This window comes from Gracilinanus agilis, chromosome 1 (assembly GCF_016433145.1).
Source record: "Gracilinanus agilis isolate LMUSP501 chromosome 1, AgileGrace, whole genome shotgun sequence".
NCBI lineage: Eukaryota > Metazoa > Chordata > Mammalia > Didelphimorphia > Didelphidae > Gracilinanus > Gracilinanus agilis.
This window is the reverse complement of record NC_058130.1, coordinates 162,138,807-162,157,767: the sequence shown is the minus strand read 5'-3', so window position 1 is coordinate 162,157,767 and position 18,961 is coordinate 162,138,807. Positions and strand designations below refer to the sequence as shown.

The 18,961-nt window shown below is 35.8% G+C and overlaps 1 protein-coding gene across 4 annotated transcripts in view; it reads left to right on the top strand.

Moving 5' to 3' along the window:
* Positions 1-5,671: 5,671 nt before the first annotated feature.
* The window catches only part of KIF27 (kinesin family member 27), a 97,429-nt gene continuing 84,139 nt past the window's right edge, over positions 5,672-18,961 (top strand). For all 4 annotated transcript variants that reach the window (XM_044658507.1, XM_044658515.1, XM_044658522.1 and 1 more), the window contains exons 1-2: positions 5,672-5,969; positions 13,546-13,746. In XM_044658507.1, coding sequence (XP_044514442.1) covers positions 5,672-5,969; positions 13,546-13,746 — 499 coding nt within the window. The remainder of the gene's footprint in view (positions 5,970-13,545; positions 13,747-18,961) is intronic.

Genomic DNA, 18,961 nt, shown 5'->3' with positions numbered 1-18,961 from the left:
CCTAACCCTCCTTAGCCAACGCACAATTCCACTGGGTTTTACATGTATCATTGATCAAGACCTAATTCCATATTATTGATAGTTGGACTAGAGTTATTATTTAGTGTCTACATCCCCAATAATATCCCTATCAGCCCATGTGTTCAAGCAGTTGCTTTTCTTCTGTGTTTCTCCTCCCACAGTTCTTCCTCTGAATGTGGCTAGTTTTCTTTCTCTTAAGTCCCTTAGCCTTGCTCTGGATCCTTGCATTGCTGCTAGTAGAGAAGTCCATTCTGTTTGATTATGCCACAGCGTATCAGTCTCTGTGTACAATGTTCTCTTGTTCTGCTCCTTTTACTCTGCATCAATTCTTAGAGGTCATTCCAGTTCACATGGAATTCCTCCAGTTCTTTATTCCTTTGAGCACAATAGTATTCCATCACCAATAGATACCACAATTTGTTCAGCCATTCCCCAATCGAAGGACATTCTCTCATTTTTGATAGCAGTTTCTGAATGTTCACAATACTGCAGTCTTGCCAAGACACTTTCCTTACATGTCATCATAATTCTCCCAGAAGAAGCAAACTAGCATCAGTGATTCACATAGGCATATGTTCTCTCAAGTGGTTTGGTCATTTACTGAATCCCATTATATACATTTTAACATATGTAACATATCTTGAGAATATATGTTTTATATATAATATCTACAAAGGATAAGAGATTATCTATCTTTCACAGATGAAAATGACACTAATTTTAGTGGAATCTAACCCTTATTTTTGGGGAGTCGTGATGATGCATCTTTGTTAGCCTATTCACATTCTCTGATTCATGGGGCTTGGGGGGAGTGTTGTCTTTGGCCACTTGGCTATATAATAAGACAGAATCCATAAATTCCACCTCATTGACATGTCATCTGAGGTAACCAGTTAAAAAACAAATTGGCTAAATCAGACTTTTCTTAGCCTTTTCTTTAGGAATATTTACTTCAAAGATAATATTGCAAAGTACCAATGCCAGAAGAGAAGGCATTTATACTTGTAATGGCAACCAAAGTTATTCGTGTGGCATCCACAGTTATCTTTAAGTCTATTATGGCTAGTAAACATCAAATGTTTTTTATTGTATACCCTAGGCACTTATTAAATCTTTGTTAAATTGGATTAGAAAGTGATTTATGGGGACAGCAATTGATGTACAAAAGTATGAGATAGAGAAAAGGCTCATATTTATCAATAGGCCGACAAAATATTTTTTGCTTTTCTCCAACAGGAGTCCTTTCATAAGCTTTTTCCTCCTCATCAAATCCTATTCTCAGTCTTAAAGCATTATTGTTCTTACTAAGGATTGCAGAAGGGGAAAGTCTGGGTGACTTTTTTTTTTTAATATCTCTTGAAGGTAACTCTGTATGTCCTTTAGTGCTCTTCTAGGCCAATGTTTCCTTGTAGATATTGACCTGGATTCAAAGACTCCTTTATTAAATATGAGTTTCTTCCTCTACCCTCATCATTTTCTTAGTAGGTCCCCTGAGATAAAATATAGCCCTCCTGGGGCAGCTAAGTAGCACAGTGGTTTGAGAGCCAGGCCTGGAGCCAGGACATCCTGGATTCAAATTTGTCCTCAGACACTTTTTTTTAATGTTTATTTAATTAGTTAATTTAGAATATTTTCCCATGGTTACATGATTCGTGCTCTTTCCTTCCCTGCCTCTAACCCCACTCTCCGTAGTTAAGGAGCAGTTCCACTGGGTTTTACATGTATTATTGATCAAGACCTACTCAGTCACTTTCTAGCTGTGTGACCCTGGGCAAATTGCTTAACCTCAATTGCCTAGCCCTTACTGCTCTTCTGCCCTGATACTAAGACAGAAGGTAAGGGTTTAAAAATATGTCTACCTATATCTTTCCTGAACAAAGGTCTCCCTGTAGAAGTGTACTTGCTAGAGCCAGCTCTAACTGGAAAACCAATTGTTAAATTTCCAGTGTGAGCATTTACATCTCAGAAACCTGCAAACACAATAAATTAGAAAATAATTTATTCTTTTGTTGATTGTCTAGACGTTTTAAAGTGTTAATAATGTTGATTAAAATTAAAAGTGTGGTTTTTTGGTTTGTTTTTTGGAGAGTCAGTTAAACCTTGACCAGCACACTCCTCCTTCCCTGTGAGCTGCTCACCTTTTGTGGCTGGGCAGGATGGCTTAAGTGGTTCTAGGTGGCTTCGCTCCGAAGTTGCAGCAGGGGTCGCTGTCCACGGAGGTTACGAGGCCCGGAAATGGGACAGCGGCGCTCTGCCTGGGGCGTGTCTGGGCCCAATCCCTTTGGTTGGCACGCTGGCGCCGTTGCCCGGGAGAAGGCGCGTGGCGTTCCGCCGTTGCTACGGCAACGAGTGGCAACAAAAGGGAAGCGGGGGGGAGGAAGGGGAAGAGGCTCGGAAGGCTGAGCGAGGCTGCGCTCTTGTTGCTGCTGCTGCTCCCCCCGGCTGCAGGGTGGCTTTCTCCTCGAGCCCGGTCAGTGTCTGGCGGCTGTGGCGGTGGCGATTGGACCTTCCCCATCCCTTCCTTTCCTTTTTTCTCGTCTTCTCTCTCGTGATTTTCTTTTGGCCATCGCCTGCCCTCCCTCTCCTTTCCTGGCTATGGAGGCCGGAGCCTGGCAAGGGCCCGGCGCTTCCCTCTGTCCCACCTTTGAACCACCCAGCCTGGCCCAGCCGGCTTCGTTACTGAAAGCGAGGGAAGCTTTGCCCCTAAGGGCGGAGCATCCGAAAGTCGGCTCTGGGGGAGAGGGAAGGCTTGGCTCAAAATGGGTGTCTAGAAAACGAAGGTTAGCCTAGTATACCCCTCTCCTATCTCCACTCCCTCCCACCTCACCTTAATTATCTCCCGGAAATGGCCCTGGCCCGCTCTAGTCTGGTAGCCTGTTTAGCAGTTAGGAGGGAGGGAAGGGTCTTTTGCCTTTTTGAGAGAAAGACTGGGGGTCCCCACTCCTCTCCCCCCTTTTTTTTAATGCTCAGGGGGAGTTCAAGGTGCTCATTGTGACCAGGCACCCTTTTAGCACCCTTCTTCCCTCCCTTTATGTAGAGCAGCAGTTCGAGGGGCTCATGAATTCTAACTATATTTCAATATAACTGTCTACCTTTGTAATCCTCGTATTTGATTTTGTGCATTTAAAAACAACGTCCTAAGATGGGTCCCTAGGCCTCACTAGACTGCCAAAAGAGTTCATGATACAAAGAAGGCTAAAAACACCTCTGACAATGAGGCTCCTCTTAATTTTGCCTCTTTAGAGACCGAGCACTAGCGGGAAATAAATTTGTGCCCTTCCCAGCTAAGGGAAGAGTCAACTCAGTGAAGGATGATGGGGGATTATCGGGATGTTAATGGCCGGGTCACCTATCCACTTAGCTGCCCTATGTGTTTATAGTAAGATAATATAAATGAATATAATTATTATCTCAGGTATTATAGGTATTCAGAGATTATTTTTGTAAATAATGATTTATCCTAGTTACTCTTTTCCTCATTTGCACAAAGTACACTTTCTCATTAAGACCTAGTTATCCAGGCAATGTCTCAAGAATTTTCTAAAGGTTTTTAGGGTTTAACAAAAATGTTTTTCCATTATATTTTTAGTTTTTACTTTGAATCATAATTCATGTCTATTCATATCATTCAAGCAACTTTTACTATTATGTTTTACTATAACAATTTCACAAATTGAGTATAGTGAGGAAGGATTTGATTTGGCTAATGTAGGTTATAGCCTTAAATCTTCAATAGACACTATAAGATATAGCACAAGAATTATCCCTCATTGGAAGGTTTGAGTGTCAAAGGTGAATTGACACAGCCAGTAAGTGTCAGAACAGGGATTTGAACATAGGTCTTCTAGATTTAATTCTAGGATTATTTCCTTTAAATCAAACTTTCAAGAATGGAGTATTCATAACCTCTTAGAGTATATAAATTTTATCTTTAGCTATTACTAGTGGCTTGATTTTTTGCTTGTAGGCATTACAACCTACAGGGGATTATTTTTGTTGTTGCTGTTGTTCTCTAGGGACCTAGGTTCCTGAGGTTAAAGCTTTTTTAAAATTATTAATGGGAGTGCTGCTTCCAAGTGGTTTATAGTATAAACATCAATAATCACACATTACTGAAATTTTTGTAATATGTATTTGGCCCAATGTTTTGATTTCATCTGTCTGCATAGTTAATTACGAACAACAACCCATTAAAGGGATGATTCACCTTTTGTGAGGATTCTTGAGGGACCAAGCCCAGCCCATGGCTGATCACTGCTAACTTACTTAGTATTCTGTGAGCAGTTAATGTGTGGTGTTTATAGAAATCATGTATTTTTTTATGTTTTTCCTTTGAGTCTAGTCACTTCTACTTATTTGGAAATTCCTTATGGGTAAAGATTGTGGTGGTGCCTTTTTTTTTTTTAAACTTAGAGGATTTACAAGTTTTTTGAATGAATGGGGAAAATGGCTAAGGTTTCACATGTTAATGGTTAAACTATTGACTTAAAAAAATTCATTTATTTCCATGTTGGTAATGAAGCATTAGGTTCTGAGGAAAGCACAAATCACCACGTCACACTATAACATAGGACAGAAAAAATCTGATTTCTCGTTTAGAATTATTTTGAAATATAAATTTTATAGTTGTGAATCTTGTTTTTATTCCTTTATTGCAAGGAACATACTGATGCCCTTTGAATACATAGCCAGAAAATCTAGTAGAATAGCTGCCATTTTCTAAGTATGCATTTTATTGTCCTGAAATTTTAAACTTCAAACCAGTCATGGTTTAGACAGTCATGGCAAGATATTTTACAGTACTTAGTTATAAAGAGTTGGAAAGAAGTGATGAAAGATTCACTGTCAAACAAAGCAATTGTCAAATTTTCATTTATTATACGTATACTATTACCTCAAAAGATTTCTCTCCTGTATGAATATTCTAATATAAAATAAAAACTACATTTGTAAGAGAAGGCCTTCCTGTCTGTTCATTATTCATAAAAATCCCAAGGGTGAATTTTCTGGTGTTTAGTAAGATTATGGCCTCCTACTAAATGACTTTTCACATTTATTACATTCATAAGGCTTCTCTCCATTATGAACTCTATGTCTAGTAAAGTGTAACCTAATGAAGGATTTCCCACATTCATAAGATTTTTCTTCTGTGTGAACTCCTTGTTGCATAGTAAGAACTGTGTTCAGGCAGAAAGTTTCATTTTTTTTTTTTTTACTCCTCTAAATGTTATAAAGTTCTTTCTTGCTCCAATTACTTTTATTCCATATAACTTTTACTTGTTGGTCCTAGTTCTACTCTCAGGAGTTCTATAGAATATATAGGCCCTCTTTTATGAATTACTTTATATTGCCTTTTTGCTAATCTAATGAAAAGCGTTGGTTATTTCTTCAAGATTACAAGCTTTGGGACTAATGTTTTGTTTTAAATAATTTATTTTTTTGTAAGTTATTTAGCTGTAGCTATTTGAATTTAATGGAGTCTTCTTTCCATTATAGGTGGTTAACTTGATTTGTGACAACTGAAATTTTTTTTTGTTATTTTTAAATACAGGGTTCAAGCTGTTATGAAAACACAAATGAAAAGGAAAAGTATGCTTCACATACTCGGTGTTAAAAATTAGAAAACCAATTCACTGCAATTTATTGTACCATGGAAGAAATACCAGTAAGAGTTGCAGTAAGAGTTAGACCTCTGCTTTGCAAAGAAATACTTCATAATCACCAAGTATGTGTGAGACTGGTTCCAAATACCCAGCAAATTATCATTGGGAAAGATCGAATTTTCACTTTTGATTTTGTGTTTGGCAAAAATTCAACCCAAGATGAAGTTTATACTACCTGTATTAAGCCTCTAGTTGCATCATTGATTGAGGGATATAATGCTACCGTTTTTGCCTATGGACAGACTGGATCTGGGAAGACATACACCATTGGAGGAGGCCACATTGGTAAGATCCTTAAGCTCCTTTTACTTATTTATGGCTATTTGATTTGCTACAAAGAAACATATGAAGGGGGAAATTAAAGGAAATGAAATAGAGGATCATGAAGTTACTTTTGAAGTATTTGTCTTAAATATTGATTTTGAATGCTAGGTTTTTTGGGGAGAATGGTTGTCCTTTTTATTGACTTTGGATAGAGCATGGGTCTAATGATAATAATAGCTCAAACTAAATAGCACTTTAAGACTTGCAGAGTACTTTATGTTCTCCAAGGAGGTGTAGGACCTGTGTTTTAAAGTCTTTTCTTTACCATTAGTGCATTGTGACCTTGACCAAATTATTTTTTTCTCCTAGGCTTAGGTTTCTGCATCTGAAAAATAAGGGAGTTGTAGAAAATGATCTCAAAAATGCCTTTAAGCTCTGACATTCTTTAAAAGGTGAACTGAAAAGTTCAAATTAAAGGCAAAAAGTGCTCTCAAATCCTGATTCTGCCCTCATTTATTTTGTTTAAAAAAGTTTTTGTAATGTGCTAATATATGTAAATATTTAAAGAATTAGTTGAAATTGTTATTAGAGAACTAATTTGTTTTGTTTAAACCTTTACTTTCTGTCTTAGTATCACTTCTAAGACAGAAGAAAGGCAAGGGCTAGGCAGTTGGAGTTAAATGACTTGCCCAGCTGGGTCACATAGGTAGGAAGTGTCTGAGTCTATATTTGAACCCAGGTCCCCTGACTCTAGGTCTGGCATTCTATTTACTATACTATCCAGCTGTCCCTAGAGAACTAATTTGTGAATAAATATAACTAAACTTCCTTAAGAGTTGTCATCTGATTTAATTTGAAGTCAGACCATAAAAATGTGTGACCTCCTCAACAGCTGGCCACTTAAAGTAGAGGACTCAGGGTAAAGTCTTGTTAACTTTGGTCTCACAAAATATGAAATTTTCCTTTAAAAATCCTGTCAGGCCATCCCATGGGAAGTTTTGCCTTGGTATTGTTAATGGGAAATATTTAAACTTTGTTTCCCTTGTCATTTGGAATAACAATTGTGGGTGAAAAGAAACTTTTTGTAAAATAGAAATAATAATGCTTGTACTATCTGCTCTATAAGCTGATAAAGATTAGATGAAATAACATTTATGGATACGTTGTAATTGTAAAGCACTATATAAATTAAGTAATTTATATACTTTATATTTATGTGCATTTATATATGTTTTATATATATATTTAGTTTATGTATTTGCACAATATACATAATTTATATAATTTCATCAGTTTCATGCAGTTTTTCCCTTTCACTGACACTTTTTATTGGAACTAGACTTTATTTTGTTGCTAGTACTTTCAAGTCTAAATGCTAACCAGGCAGGGAGTAATGGGTTTTTAAATGCTCAGAAATTTTTTTAAAGTTAATTTTGTGGCTCTTAATATTCAATCAGAAAAAATCTAAAGGGTGAATATAACAACATCATAGCGTGTATAAATTTTCTCAGTTGCTAGATACCTAAATGCTATTTTAAACATTGACTACAACCAGACCTTTCCTGCATATAAAAATTCTAGTTTTAGAAAAGGGAAAGTCATGGAATAATAGAATTAGAATAAAACTTAGAAGTAGTATGGTAACATTTGAAGGTTACTGGACTTTGATCTAGGTTAGAGTTCTGGATTTCTGATAATTACTGACCATTGAATACCCATTGGCAAATCGGGAATAATTCCTGAATCCTCAGTTTCTCTTCTGAAAAAGAAAGAATGATTATGTTTATATTACCAACTTCACATGTGTGAAAGAAAACACTCTACAAATTACATGGTGTTATACACATTCGAACTGTTCCCACAATCTAATTTTAATGATTAGGGAACTTAAGCTTTATTTTTTGGAAAAAAGTCACCACATTATATTCTTCTTAAAATGTAAATAATTTGGGGGCAGCTGGGTAGCTCAGTGGGTTGAGAGCCAGGCCTAGAGATAGGAAGTCCTAGGTTCAAATCTGGCCTCAGATACTTCCTAGCTATGTGACCCTGGACAAGTCACTTAAACCCCTTTGCCTAGCCCTTACCATTCTTCTGTTTTGGAACCAATACATAGTGTTGATTCTAAGGCGGAAGGTAAGGGTTTAAAAAAAAAAAAAAGAAAGAAAGTAAATAATTTGTGTATGACCTGTAATGTTTTCTGTGGGTTGGTTTTGCTCCATTAGAAAAAAAGTTTTCCATACTTGATTCTTTAACTCTTTCATTTAATACATCAGAAAACTGAGGCCTAGAGAGGTTAGGTGACTTAACTAAGGACACATTCTTAGTTTAGTGGCAGAACTGGGACCTAGAATTTTAGTTTCCATTTTTCTTTGAGACTCCTTGTATTACTCGGTCTGTTATTACCTAACAAAAAGATAAAAGATACCCTTTAAGGACTGTATCTCTTCCATTATCATTATTTTATTTTATTTCACAATTAATTTTTTCTTAAGATTAAATAATTTGCCATTTAACTTATTTGTTGAATTACCTCTTTCCCTCTCCCTGCCAAATAAACTTCTTGAAGGCTTTTGTCCTTATATCTTGGTACCTGATACACACGTAATAGGTTCTTCACAAATGCTTGTTGAAATATACTGAAAGAATACTAGTGAATAGGGTTTTAGGAGGGTTTAATGACTTCTCTACTTACTTAGCAGCAAAAACACTCCAAAAAGGTAACTTCTGTGTTGTCAAAATCTTTATCAGAGAAATAAAAGAGAACTTGAGCACAAAATTTAGGTATCTGAAGCTAAATTTATTGTGATGGTATTTTAGGGTGAGATAAGTTATATGCCAAAAGACCCAGGATTGAAGGGTTTATCTAGGTCATTCAGTGGATAGAGAGCTAGGCCTGGAGACAGGTAGTTCTGGGTTCAAATTTGACCTCAGAAATTTTCTAGCCATGTGACACTGGGCAAGTCACTTAACCCACTTTGCCCAGCTCTTAACATTCTTCTGCCTTGGAACCAACACACAGTATTGATTCAAAGTCAGAAGGTAAGGGTTTAAAAAAAAGATCCAGGATAGGAAGAGAGATTTTTTTTTTCCAGATGTGTGCTGTATCTGTGGACTCGTTCTGTGTGCTCATTGCTTTCGTCCAAGATAGAATGGACAGAAGGCTAACTTAAATCAGCCCAATTAATTAATCAATATATGGAGGTATTTGTTAACAAAATGAGATGAGAAAGAGGCTATATCTGTCTGGTGGTCAGTCTATTTCTTATTCTGTAGCTCATCTATACTAGTTATCTATCTATCTTATCTGTCTACCTGTGCAGGACCATTATTTGGTTTATTCAAGTTGAGATCATTGAGATTCCCATTTGGCTCTTATTGCTGAGAAATTAAACATTTAAATGAGGTAACCTTTCCTTCCGGACTTAAAAGAGAAGACAGTTGGCTACCCCTTTCTTAGTATTGTTTGGAAGAGAAAAAAAAATCAATAACTTTTCTCTCAGAGTGTGTTTGGTAACAGAAAGCAATTGGAATGAAAGAGAAAAAAAAACACAATGTGGTTTTTTTACTGCTGTTTTTAAGGAAAAGGATAAATGTAATAAATAAGGCTGGATGGGTCTAAAATGCCAAGGAAAGGTTATTTAGTGAGAAATGCTTAATAACCCAATGGTAGAAGAAAATAAAAACTGAGGAGGCTTTTTTCCCCAATCTCATTCAATGATTTTTGAATACAGACTCTAGCCTCTTTCGAGGGTTGAAAACAAATTTCACAGGGCTTGTTTTAGTACTTTACCTACCTATCAGGGTATATCTTAAATATAAAAGTTGAAGCAACAGACAGATACAGGAGCCTATGAAATATAATCAGATGACACACTAACATGGCCTAACTGTTGGCATTCTTCATTCACCTTGTTGGGAATAATACATGATGCAATATATCACGAGTATCCTTGACAAAGGGTTGAGAAGGGAACAGACCAGGCCTTTGCAAAAAATACTCTCTAGCAGCCCACATATTTACAGTTGGTCATTTTATAGAGATGTGGCCCACTATAGAATACTGTTTGTCTAAACAGTATTATTACTACTTATTATTTATGCTAAACAAAAATTTAAGTTTGTAGCAAAAAAACAGTGCCTTAGAGGCTCTTCTCTGGCAAATTGTCTCTCCACACAAACTAAACTTTTATAAGATTCCTTTAAAGATGTATTGACAGTTAGATAAGAGTAGTACTGAACCATCTAGCTGCCCCACTTATGTTCCTCTCAGAATTTGCATTTCTAAGAAAGAAAAACTTAACCTGTATTTAAAGTACCTAAGAATTGCCTAATACTTTTATTGAGAGGTAATGAAGAAGGAGATTTTAAATTAAAACCATAAATTGTTTATTGGTCTCAAATTTCTTACACTCTGAGAAGTTACAGCTGTCAATCTGTTCCAGTTCTTTGGTGGTCAAGTAAGAACGCATTGGAAACTAAGATAGTGAAACAGCAGGAAAAACTACAATGAGCTCCATCCATAGCCCCTTTCAAAAAATCTGCTCCAAACAGAGCTAGAAAATGCATGAAACTAAATCCTGGTGGAGAAATTCGAGAGAAAAAAGCCACTATAATGAGTCATTTTGTTTAGCCTACTTTGGCATTGGGAGACCAAGAAGTCTGTGGTCAATGGAGATAGATCCTGGCATGGAGCACACTCCATTGGCCAGGGAGAGGCCATGCACCAAGGCAAGAGGAGGTCCCAGAACTGTACCAGGGCTCTGAATGCATGGTTCAGGATGGGTCATACATCTTTGACATTAGGTTAAGATGATGTTTATTTGTTGTGTACCTCAGGTCCTAAGCCTCAGGCAAGTTAAGAAGTAAGCAGCTAGTGGTGTAGCTTAGACCCCAGACTCACAAAATGGGTTCATTCCCAACATCTCACCCAATCTGAATCCTGAAGAGCATTATATAACCAGGACAGGAATCCTAGATCAAAGGGGAAGCTTCAGTTCTGGAACTCTGAACTGGCATAGCTTCCCAAATGGCTCCTATGTGCAGAGTTCAGCAGCCATATACTCTCATTAAAAATTCCATTTATTTATTTAGAATATTTTTCCATGGTTACATGATTCATGAATTTTCCCACTCTCTTTCTTCCTGCAGCTAACAAGCAATTCCACTGGGTTATACATGTATCCATGCTTAAAACCTATTTCCATATTATTCATATTTGCATCTTTTAATGCCAAAACCCCAATCATATCCTTACCAAACCACATGCTTGATCCTGTTTTTCTTCTCCGTTTTTACTCCCACAGTTCTTTCTCTGGATGTGGATAGTGTTCTTTCTCATAAGTCCCTCAGAATTGTCCTGGATCATTGCATTGCTGCTAGTAGAGAAGTCCATTACATTGGATTGTGCCACAGTGTATCCATCTCTGTGTGTAACATTCTCCTGGTTCTGCTCTTTTCACTCTGCATCAATCCCTGGAGGTCGTTCCAGTTCATCCATCATTCCTTTCAGCACAATAGTATTCCATCACCATCAGATACCACAACTTGTTCAGCCATTCTCCAATTGAGGGACACCCCCTCATTTTCCAATTCTTTGCCACCACTTTTCTGTTTATGTGATTATGAATGTTTTTGATTATGAATATTTTTGTACAAGTCTTTTTTCTTATCTCTTTGGGGGTACAAACAACAGCCATATACTTCTGCTCAGACCCAAACCCAGGTCAGGAACTTGCAGAGCTCAGATGCCAGGGGCAGTAATCAGCCTTTGCCTTTCATCAGACCACTTTGAGTACACTGAAAGTTTGCCTGTCCAGAGATCCTAAAATAACCCAACACTCTGAACCCCAAGAAAGCACCAACAAGACCAGTCTAGACCTCTCCAGAAGTGTGCAAAGCCCAGCTGCAAGATAAAATCTGGATCCTGGAGGTAGACTGTAAGAATGAGCAAATTTTTTAAATGATCATAAAGAACTATTGTGTTGACAGGGACATTCAAAACACAAACCTGGAACAGAATGACTCCAGAAAATTTATAAACAAAGTCTCAGAGATAAACAAAGCTCGAGCACAAATTCCTGGAAGAAATAAAGCATGATTAGAGAATGAATGGGATGTTCTTGTTAAACATAAATATTTCTTTGCTTTTTTTTTTAAGTCCTCTGAAAGCAGCTATTTTTTCCTAGCGAAGTTTGTAATTCAGAAGCCAACTTGAATTAAAACGTGCTGCTTAATTTTCATCGTTATCTCCTTTTTCAGGAGAGAAGGAAGGAAAGGAGATAATTTGGATCTTATAATTTGGGGAAATGTACATTGAAAATTGCTATTACATGTAATGGGGAAAATAAAAGAAAATTTTAAACTCATAAATATTCTTATAAGTAGAAAAGTTACATCCAATCACATATGAATGAACTAAACCAGAATATAGGCCACCTCTGTTTTTTGCCATAATGCTTTTTTGCAAACCAGGTCAAAAAGTAGGGTTTAAGGGTTGACTCGTACAGATTAGCTTGCAGGCACCATTATCGTCCATTAGATGGCCACCCTGCATTATTTGTAAGGAAAATTCTACTGTGGGTTACATTTATTTTCTCCTTTGACTATAAGGTATAACACATCTTATATATATTTAAAAATATATATATATATGTATATATACATATAAACTAAAGAATTAGTATAATAACTTAAACAAATACAAAAGAAGAAATCTTGAAAATTAGAGATGAAATATAGAAAATTGAAAACAGATGACATAAGATAAAGTTGTTTTTAAGACTAACAAAATTTAATTAAAAGAGAAGTAAATTTTAAAAATAAGATTAATCATAATAAATATGGAAGAAATAAAGAAAATTATCCAAAATTATCACATACAGTTAATTATATGCCTGAAAACCTGAGAATTGAAAATAAATGGATTAATTTCTGAATAAAATATAAAATATCTAAGCTCACGAAATACAGATTTTCAAACCACCCAATCTAGAAAAATAAATTGAATGGATTTCCAAAGTGGATTTCCAAAGAAAAAGCTTTTTGGCCTGATGGTTTTACAAGTGAATTCTATAAAATATTTAAACAATAATGCCACAAAAATAATTCTCCAACAATTTAACACCTTTTTTGAGAGAAATGTGAACCTATTACACAAACCAAAGAGAAAGCAGAGCAAAAAGTTTAGATCAGTCTTACTATTTGTTTTACTATAATTCCCTTTATCTTCTAGTCTTCTTTGATATTTTGATAGCCTTGTACTTTATCAGTTTATATATTATCTCCACTGTCTGATATCAATTCTTGTTTATGCCTTTCTATAAATCCTCTATGGAAGTTCACCTTATATGCTGGAGACCTTCTTCTAAATCTTTCCATATTGTGTGGAATACATAGGCTGACCATTACTAACTTTCTCTCATCACTTAATAGTCCCACTGGCTTTTCTGGATGTATATTTTTTGAAGGGCATCCCACACATTTCTTTGTTGGTAATATATCACAACTTATCCATGTCCACCATATAGCTATCTTCATAAAGCTTCTTGTATATCCTATTAAATGAAATTGATGGTAGTATTCTCTTCTACATTTTCAGCATCAGTTGCGGAGGATAAAAAAGGTATCATTCCACGTGCCATCCAAGACCTATTTCAAAGCATTTCTGAAAATAGCAGCATTGATTTTAACATAAAAGTATCTTACATAGAAGTCTATAAGGAAGACCTCCGAGATCTGCTAGAATTGGAAACATCAATTAAAGATCTACACATCAGAGAAGATGAAAAAGGAAACACAGGTAAAGAAACCTACTTTGGCCAATTCAATCAGTATATCAATTAATGTCCTTAAAAGTTCCATCCATAGATATATTTCACTTCTTTTTTTTTTTTTAAACCCTAACCTTCCATCTTGGAGTCAATACTGTGTAGAGAGACCTCCCTTCTTTAGGCCTGGCTCTCAATCCACTGAGCTACCCAGCTGCCCCCTATATTTCACTTCTTAAAAAACAGAGCAGTTATAAAATATTCTTACCTTTCCCTAAAAAGCAAATAGTTTATTATTACTAATGAAACTTGTGATAAGCCATATAGACAATAAAATAGAAGTTTGGGAAGATTACTAAAATAATTTATTTTGTACTTACTAAGTTACTGTAATTTCACTCAGGGTTGCCCCTAAGTGAAATTCATTGCAGAAATGTTAAGTAGATAGAGTTAATTTTGGTACTTTGTTTTCCATCACTTTTATAACACTACTGACTCAACTCCTTTTCCAGTCACACATGTCCTTGATAATATTCTTTGTCATTTTTTTGTGCACAGATAATTAATGATAATGTGCTACAGCACAAATAATTAATTGTAACATGTTTACATCTACTGTATTCCTCTCCATTGCCCTTTGAGTCACCTTCAATTTGTTTCAGGATCAAGGTTTTCCTTCCTTGACAGCCATATGGCATTAGCAGGAGAAGGTTGGTATTAAAAAAGAGAGTGTATTTGTCCCGGGGAACTTAAAAAATTAGGTGTAATTTCCTAAATGCAGTTTAGTTTTGTTGTCTTTCTCCTGTTCAGTTCTAGACCAAATATCTGCACTATCAATCCCAGATAATATATACTGATAGATTAAAATCAAGTTGTTCAAGTTCAGAAACTAAAAAAAAATAAGATGGGTAGACAATGACTACAATATTTTTGATACAAAATACTTATGTTTTCAGAAGGTTTGGGTTATAGTCTAGGGTCCAATACTTAATTAGTTTTGACATTAGGCAAGTTCTTTCCTTCTTGCAGTCTCAGTTTTCCCTTCTTTAAATTTTGGAGTTTATTCTGGAGAGCTATTCACAAACTGGCCCTTTCCTGCTTTTACTGTCATTTTAAGTTCTGCTTCTTGCCACACACTCCAGCCATAACTGGCTTCCTTGTTCCTCACACAAGAGGTTTTATAAACTCCAATATCCATGCCTTTGCAATGGTTGTTCCCCCTGGTTGGGATGTTCTCCTTCTCAATCTGTGACTAGGAATGCCTGTCTGGCTTCTTTAAGGCTCAGCCCAAGTACTATATTTCCTCCAGGAGGACTTTTCTTACCCCACTTCCCTAGCTATACACCATTTATTCTAAGGTTACCTTATATTAGCTCTAATTATCTTTTTATATTCCAACTTATATGTAATCCCTCTCTCAGACTCCAGGCTCACTTATTCAACCCCCATTCACACTGGCAAGTTGGGTCCTCAGAAGGGTGGTTGTTACTCCTCTCAGGATTTTAGAGGTAACCCATTTAGGTCGCTATCCTCCCAACACTAGCTTATGAGCCCCCTACCAGTGTGCTTAACAATCAGCTAATAGACTTAGTGTTCAAGACCTTGAACTCATTTAAGGCAAATAGGTAGTTTCTTACTGTATTTATGCTACTCTATAGTTTGGAGATTATTTGCCTCTATTAAAGAATAAGTAAGTAAAATAAGATTTGAGTCATTCTGCCTTCTCTCCCTTGTCTGTTATAAAATAATTTGCCCTAATTAGAAAACTTTTATTTTTACTGTTCCATACATTCCCATTAAAAAAAAAACAACTTAAAAAAATTTCCTTATCATTTTTGCAAGTCTTAACTCCCAAACTTCAGTCTTTTGGACTTTATTTATAGTTCTGGGACATACTTGGCACAGTTCTTGGTTACATATTCCTTTCTTCCATCTTGTGTGTTCTTTTAAAATCATAAAAACATGCAGTTATACATGGCCATACTTTGTGTGATTTTCCATTTTCTTTCTTGTTTGGATCACATGTGATTATACTGTAAAGATTTTGAAATTCTTTTCTGTCTTAAATTTTTTCTTCTGTTGTAGAAACTCTGGCCATGAGAGCATAACTATCCAGTTTTTTGAACTTTAAAATTTGTTTTCTTAAAGTCTGGGATAGAATATCTGATTAAGTTTTTCCCTGATTATCATAAACTTTAAGGATGCCTGCTCATTTCCTTCCAAGGATCTTTTTATAGTTACTTTGGTACTCATTTTTTAAAAGGAAATCTGGCTTATTTACTATGCCTAAGCAATTTGTTTTATAGTTCTATAATAATACACTTTTCTGTCTCTCTCTCCATCTTGCTGTCTGTCTCTCTGTTTCTGTCTCCCTCTCATTGCCCAAGTTCCAGTTTTCATACTGGCATATATTCATGTCTCCCAGTACCATTCCACCAAGTTTCTGAGGTAGCTAAGAACTTGCTTTTATCTCTTTATATTAAAATTTTAAACTTACTTTGTTTATTACCTAAACTTTGTGCTCTGGAACATAAAATTCTAAATTCATAAGTATTATTCCCAATCTCTTTCTGTTTATAATTCAGATTAATAGCTGAATACCACTTCTGTTTTTCTCTCTAGCCTATTCCTGTTTTTTCTTTTTTGATTTTATAGCTTTATATGCTTTTTTCCTCTGGTTATATTTCTTTTAAAACTCTCTTGCTTAGTCACTCTAAAAAACAAAGTGAAGAATCTTCTGCAGACCATATTCTTCCAGGATTTTGGATATACCCAATACTTTCCCTGGAATCTATCATTAAAGAAATGTACATTTTAATCCACAAAATCAAATTTTCATCTTTAATATATTCTACCTTACTTGCTATTCTCTTCCCATTTCTTCCTTTAAAGTCGTTACCTGTAAGTGGAAGGAGAAAACGAGTACTTCTGTGTCCCCAAGGCCTTTGGTAGTCATACAAGACATTTTAAAGTTAACCATTTCAGGTTATATTCTTGACCAAGGGCCTGATTCCTATATACACTTATAGGAATAACTACAACTAGCATTTTTTAAACCTTTACCTTCTGTCTTAGAATCAGTACTGAATATTAGTTCCAAGGCAGAAGAGCAGTAAGGACTAGGCAACTGGGATTAAGTGACTTGCCCAGGTTCATACAGTTAGGAAGTGTCTGAGGTCAGATTTAAACCCCAGGGACTACTGTTTTCAGGTTTGGCACTCCATCTACTAAGCACCTAACTGCCCCTACTTAATAAGTTTTTAAGATATTGTTCCAGATATTTCTGTTGTGATACTTTTTTTCCTGCTACAGATTTCCCAGTTATCAAAATTAGACTTTAAAGATCAAGGTTGAATATTCTGACTTTCAAGAACAAACCTTTTCTGCTTCCTTGAATTGAAATCTGGTCTACTTCACTTCGTGATCCTGATGTTATAGAAAATATAGTTGCCCTTTAAAAATGTATAAATCAACCTTTTTTGCAATAATTTTTCATTCTTTGATCCTTCAACCATATTATTGTTTTACATTGTCAAAATACATACCTCAAAGCTTTGAAGTGAATGATAAGCTCTCAGCATTGAGTTTAATATTAAAATATCAACCTTTTTCATACTAGCCACACATGATTTTTTCATTTTACAATAGTAAATACCAACTATTTAAGAACTTGCATTTTACCACTTTAATAGTCATAGTCAAGGATTGACTATAACATGAACATGATTTTTAAACAATCAGAACCTTTCCTTCTAAAAAATCTTACCCAGATGCCAAATTGTTTCTTGGAGGTTATTCTCTGTTTTCAAAGGCTATTCAAATACAGCACAGTATGGAGAAGTCTGTCACATTAAATTAATCTCTAACTGATGAATTCTTTGACCATGGTCACTGCTGAGAGAGAGAAAAATGTAAATGAATGTCCTTCAGTCCTGTGTAGTCCTTTAATACTTCCACAGTAATGGTGGCAGAGTAAAGAAAAAGGACGTAGACAGTGAATGGAGAGTAAAAGGAAGTCGGAGAGTAAATTAGAATTGATAAGACCATCTATAAATATTATCTTAATGACTGATACTCTAAATTTGATCTCATTATCCAATAACCATTGAATTGGCATACTATTGAATAAATAAATGAATAAAAAAAGCATTTATTTAGTGTTAAAGTGCCAGGTACCATTATATGCCAAAGGCACAAATATAAACTAGCTAAAAATAATCACTGCTCCTTAAGATTATATTTTTTAATAGAAGAAAACAATACATCTAGGAGTGTTTTGGGCAGGGAAGATATAGTATATATGGTATATGGAATATATGGTAATTGGATTTATAGGCTAACTAATAGGCTTTTCTCTATTAGGAATAGTAGGATTCAAGGACATTGGAATTTTATGTGAAGTGGCATGGCATAAGTAGGATGGTGAGACCTGAGACAGGGCAAGATAAGGTGATAACTCACAAATCAGAGTCTAGAATCACAGGAATCTGGAGGTGATTTTCTGTTCTAAATAGAGATAGAAGCTATGGTGCAGGTAGCATGGCATAAAGATGTCCAAGAAGTGTCATGGTAGGCCTGAGACTGGGCAAGATGAAAGTTTACCAGTCAGAGTCAAGGGCTTTGACCTCTCACTCCTTCCTGTAACTATATGAAAGGAGTGAAAATATCTCCAAAGAAGATTCATAAATCATTCATTCAATGATCACTTACTAAGTGTCTACAGAGTGTAAGGTCCTGTGAAATGAAACAGTCTTTGTAGTTAAGGAGCTTACATTCTATGAGTGTGGGATGAGGGTTGGGAGTCAAGAGGGTGACACGGCTTATGCAGGAATGAATAAAGACAAATCATATACAAAGTAATTTTGAGTGGGAGAGAAAGCCCCAATACCTAGAGAGATCAGAAGAGGTCTTATATAGGAAGTGGGCTTTAGGACTAAGCCATGAAGGGACCTAGGGATTGCAAGAGATAAGGATTAGAAAGGGATAACATTCCCAGTATAAGTACAAAGTCCTGGACGCAGCAGATGGAATGTCATGGATAGAGAACAGCAAGAAAGCCAAAGTGGCAGGAGATGGAATGTCCTGGAAGCGGGGAAGTAGCAAGGAAGTCAAAATGGCAGGAAATATGGAGTGTCTTGGAGGGAGAATAGCAAGGAGGCCATTTTAGCTAGAACAATAAAGCATGAATATGCTTTTCTCTATTAGGAATATGAAGCCAGCCTGGAGAAGTACATAGAAGTCAGACTG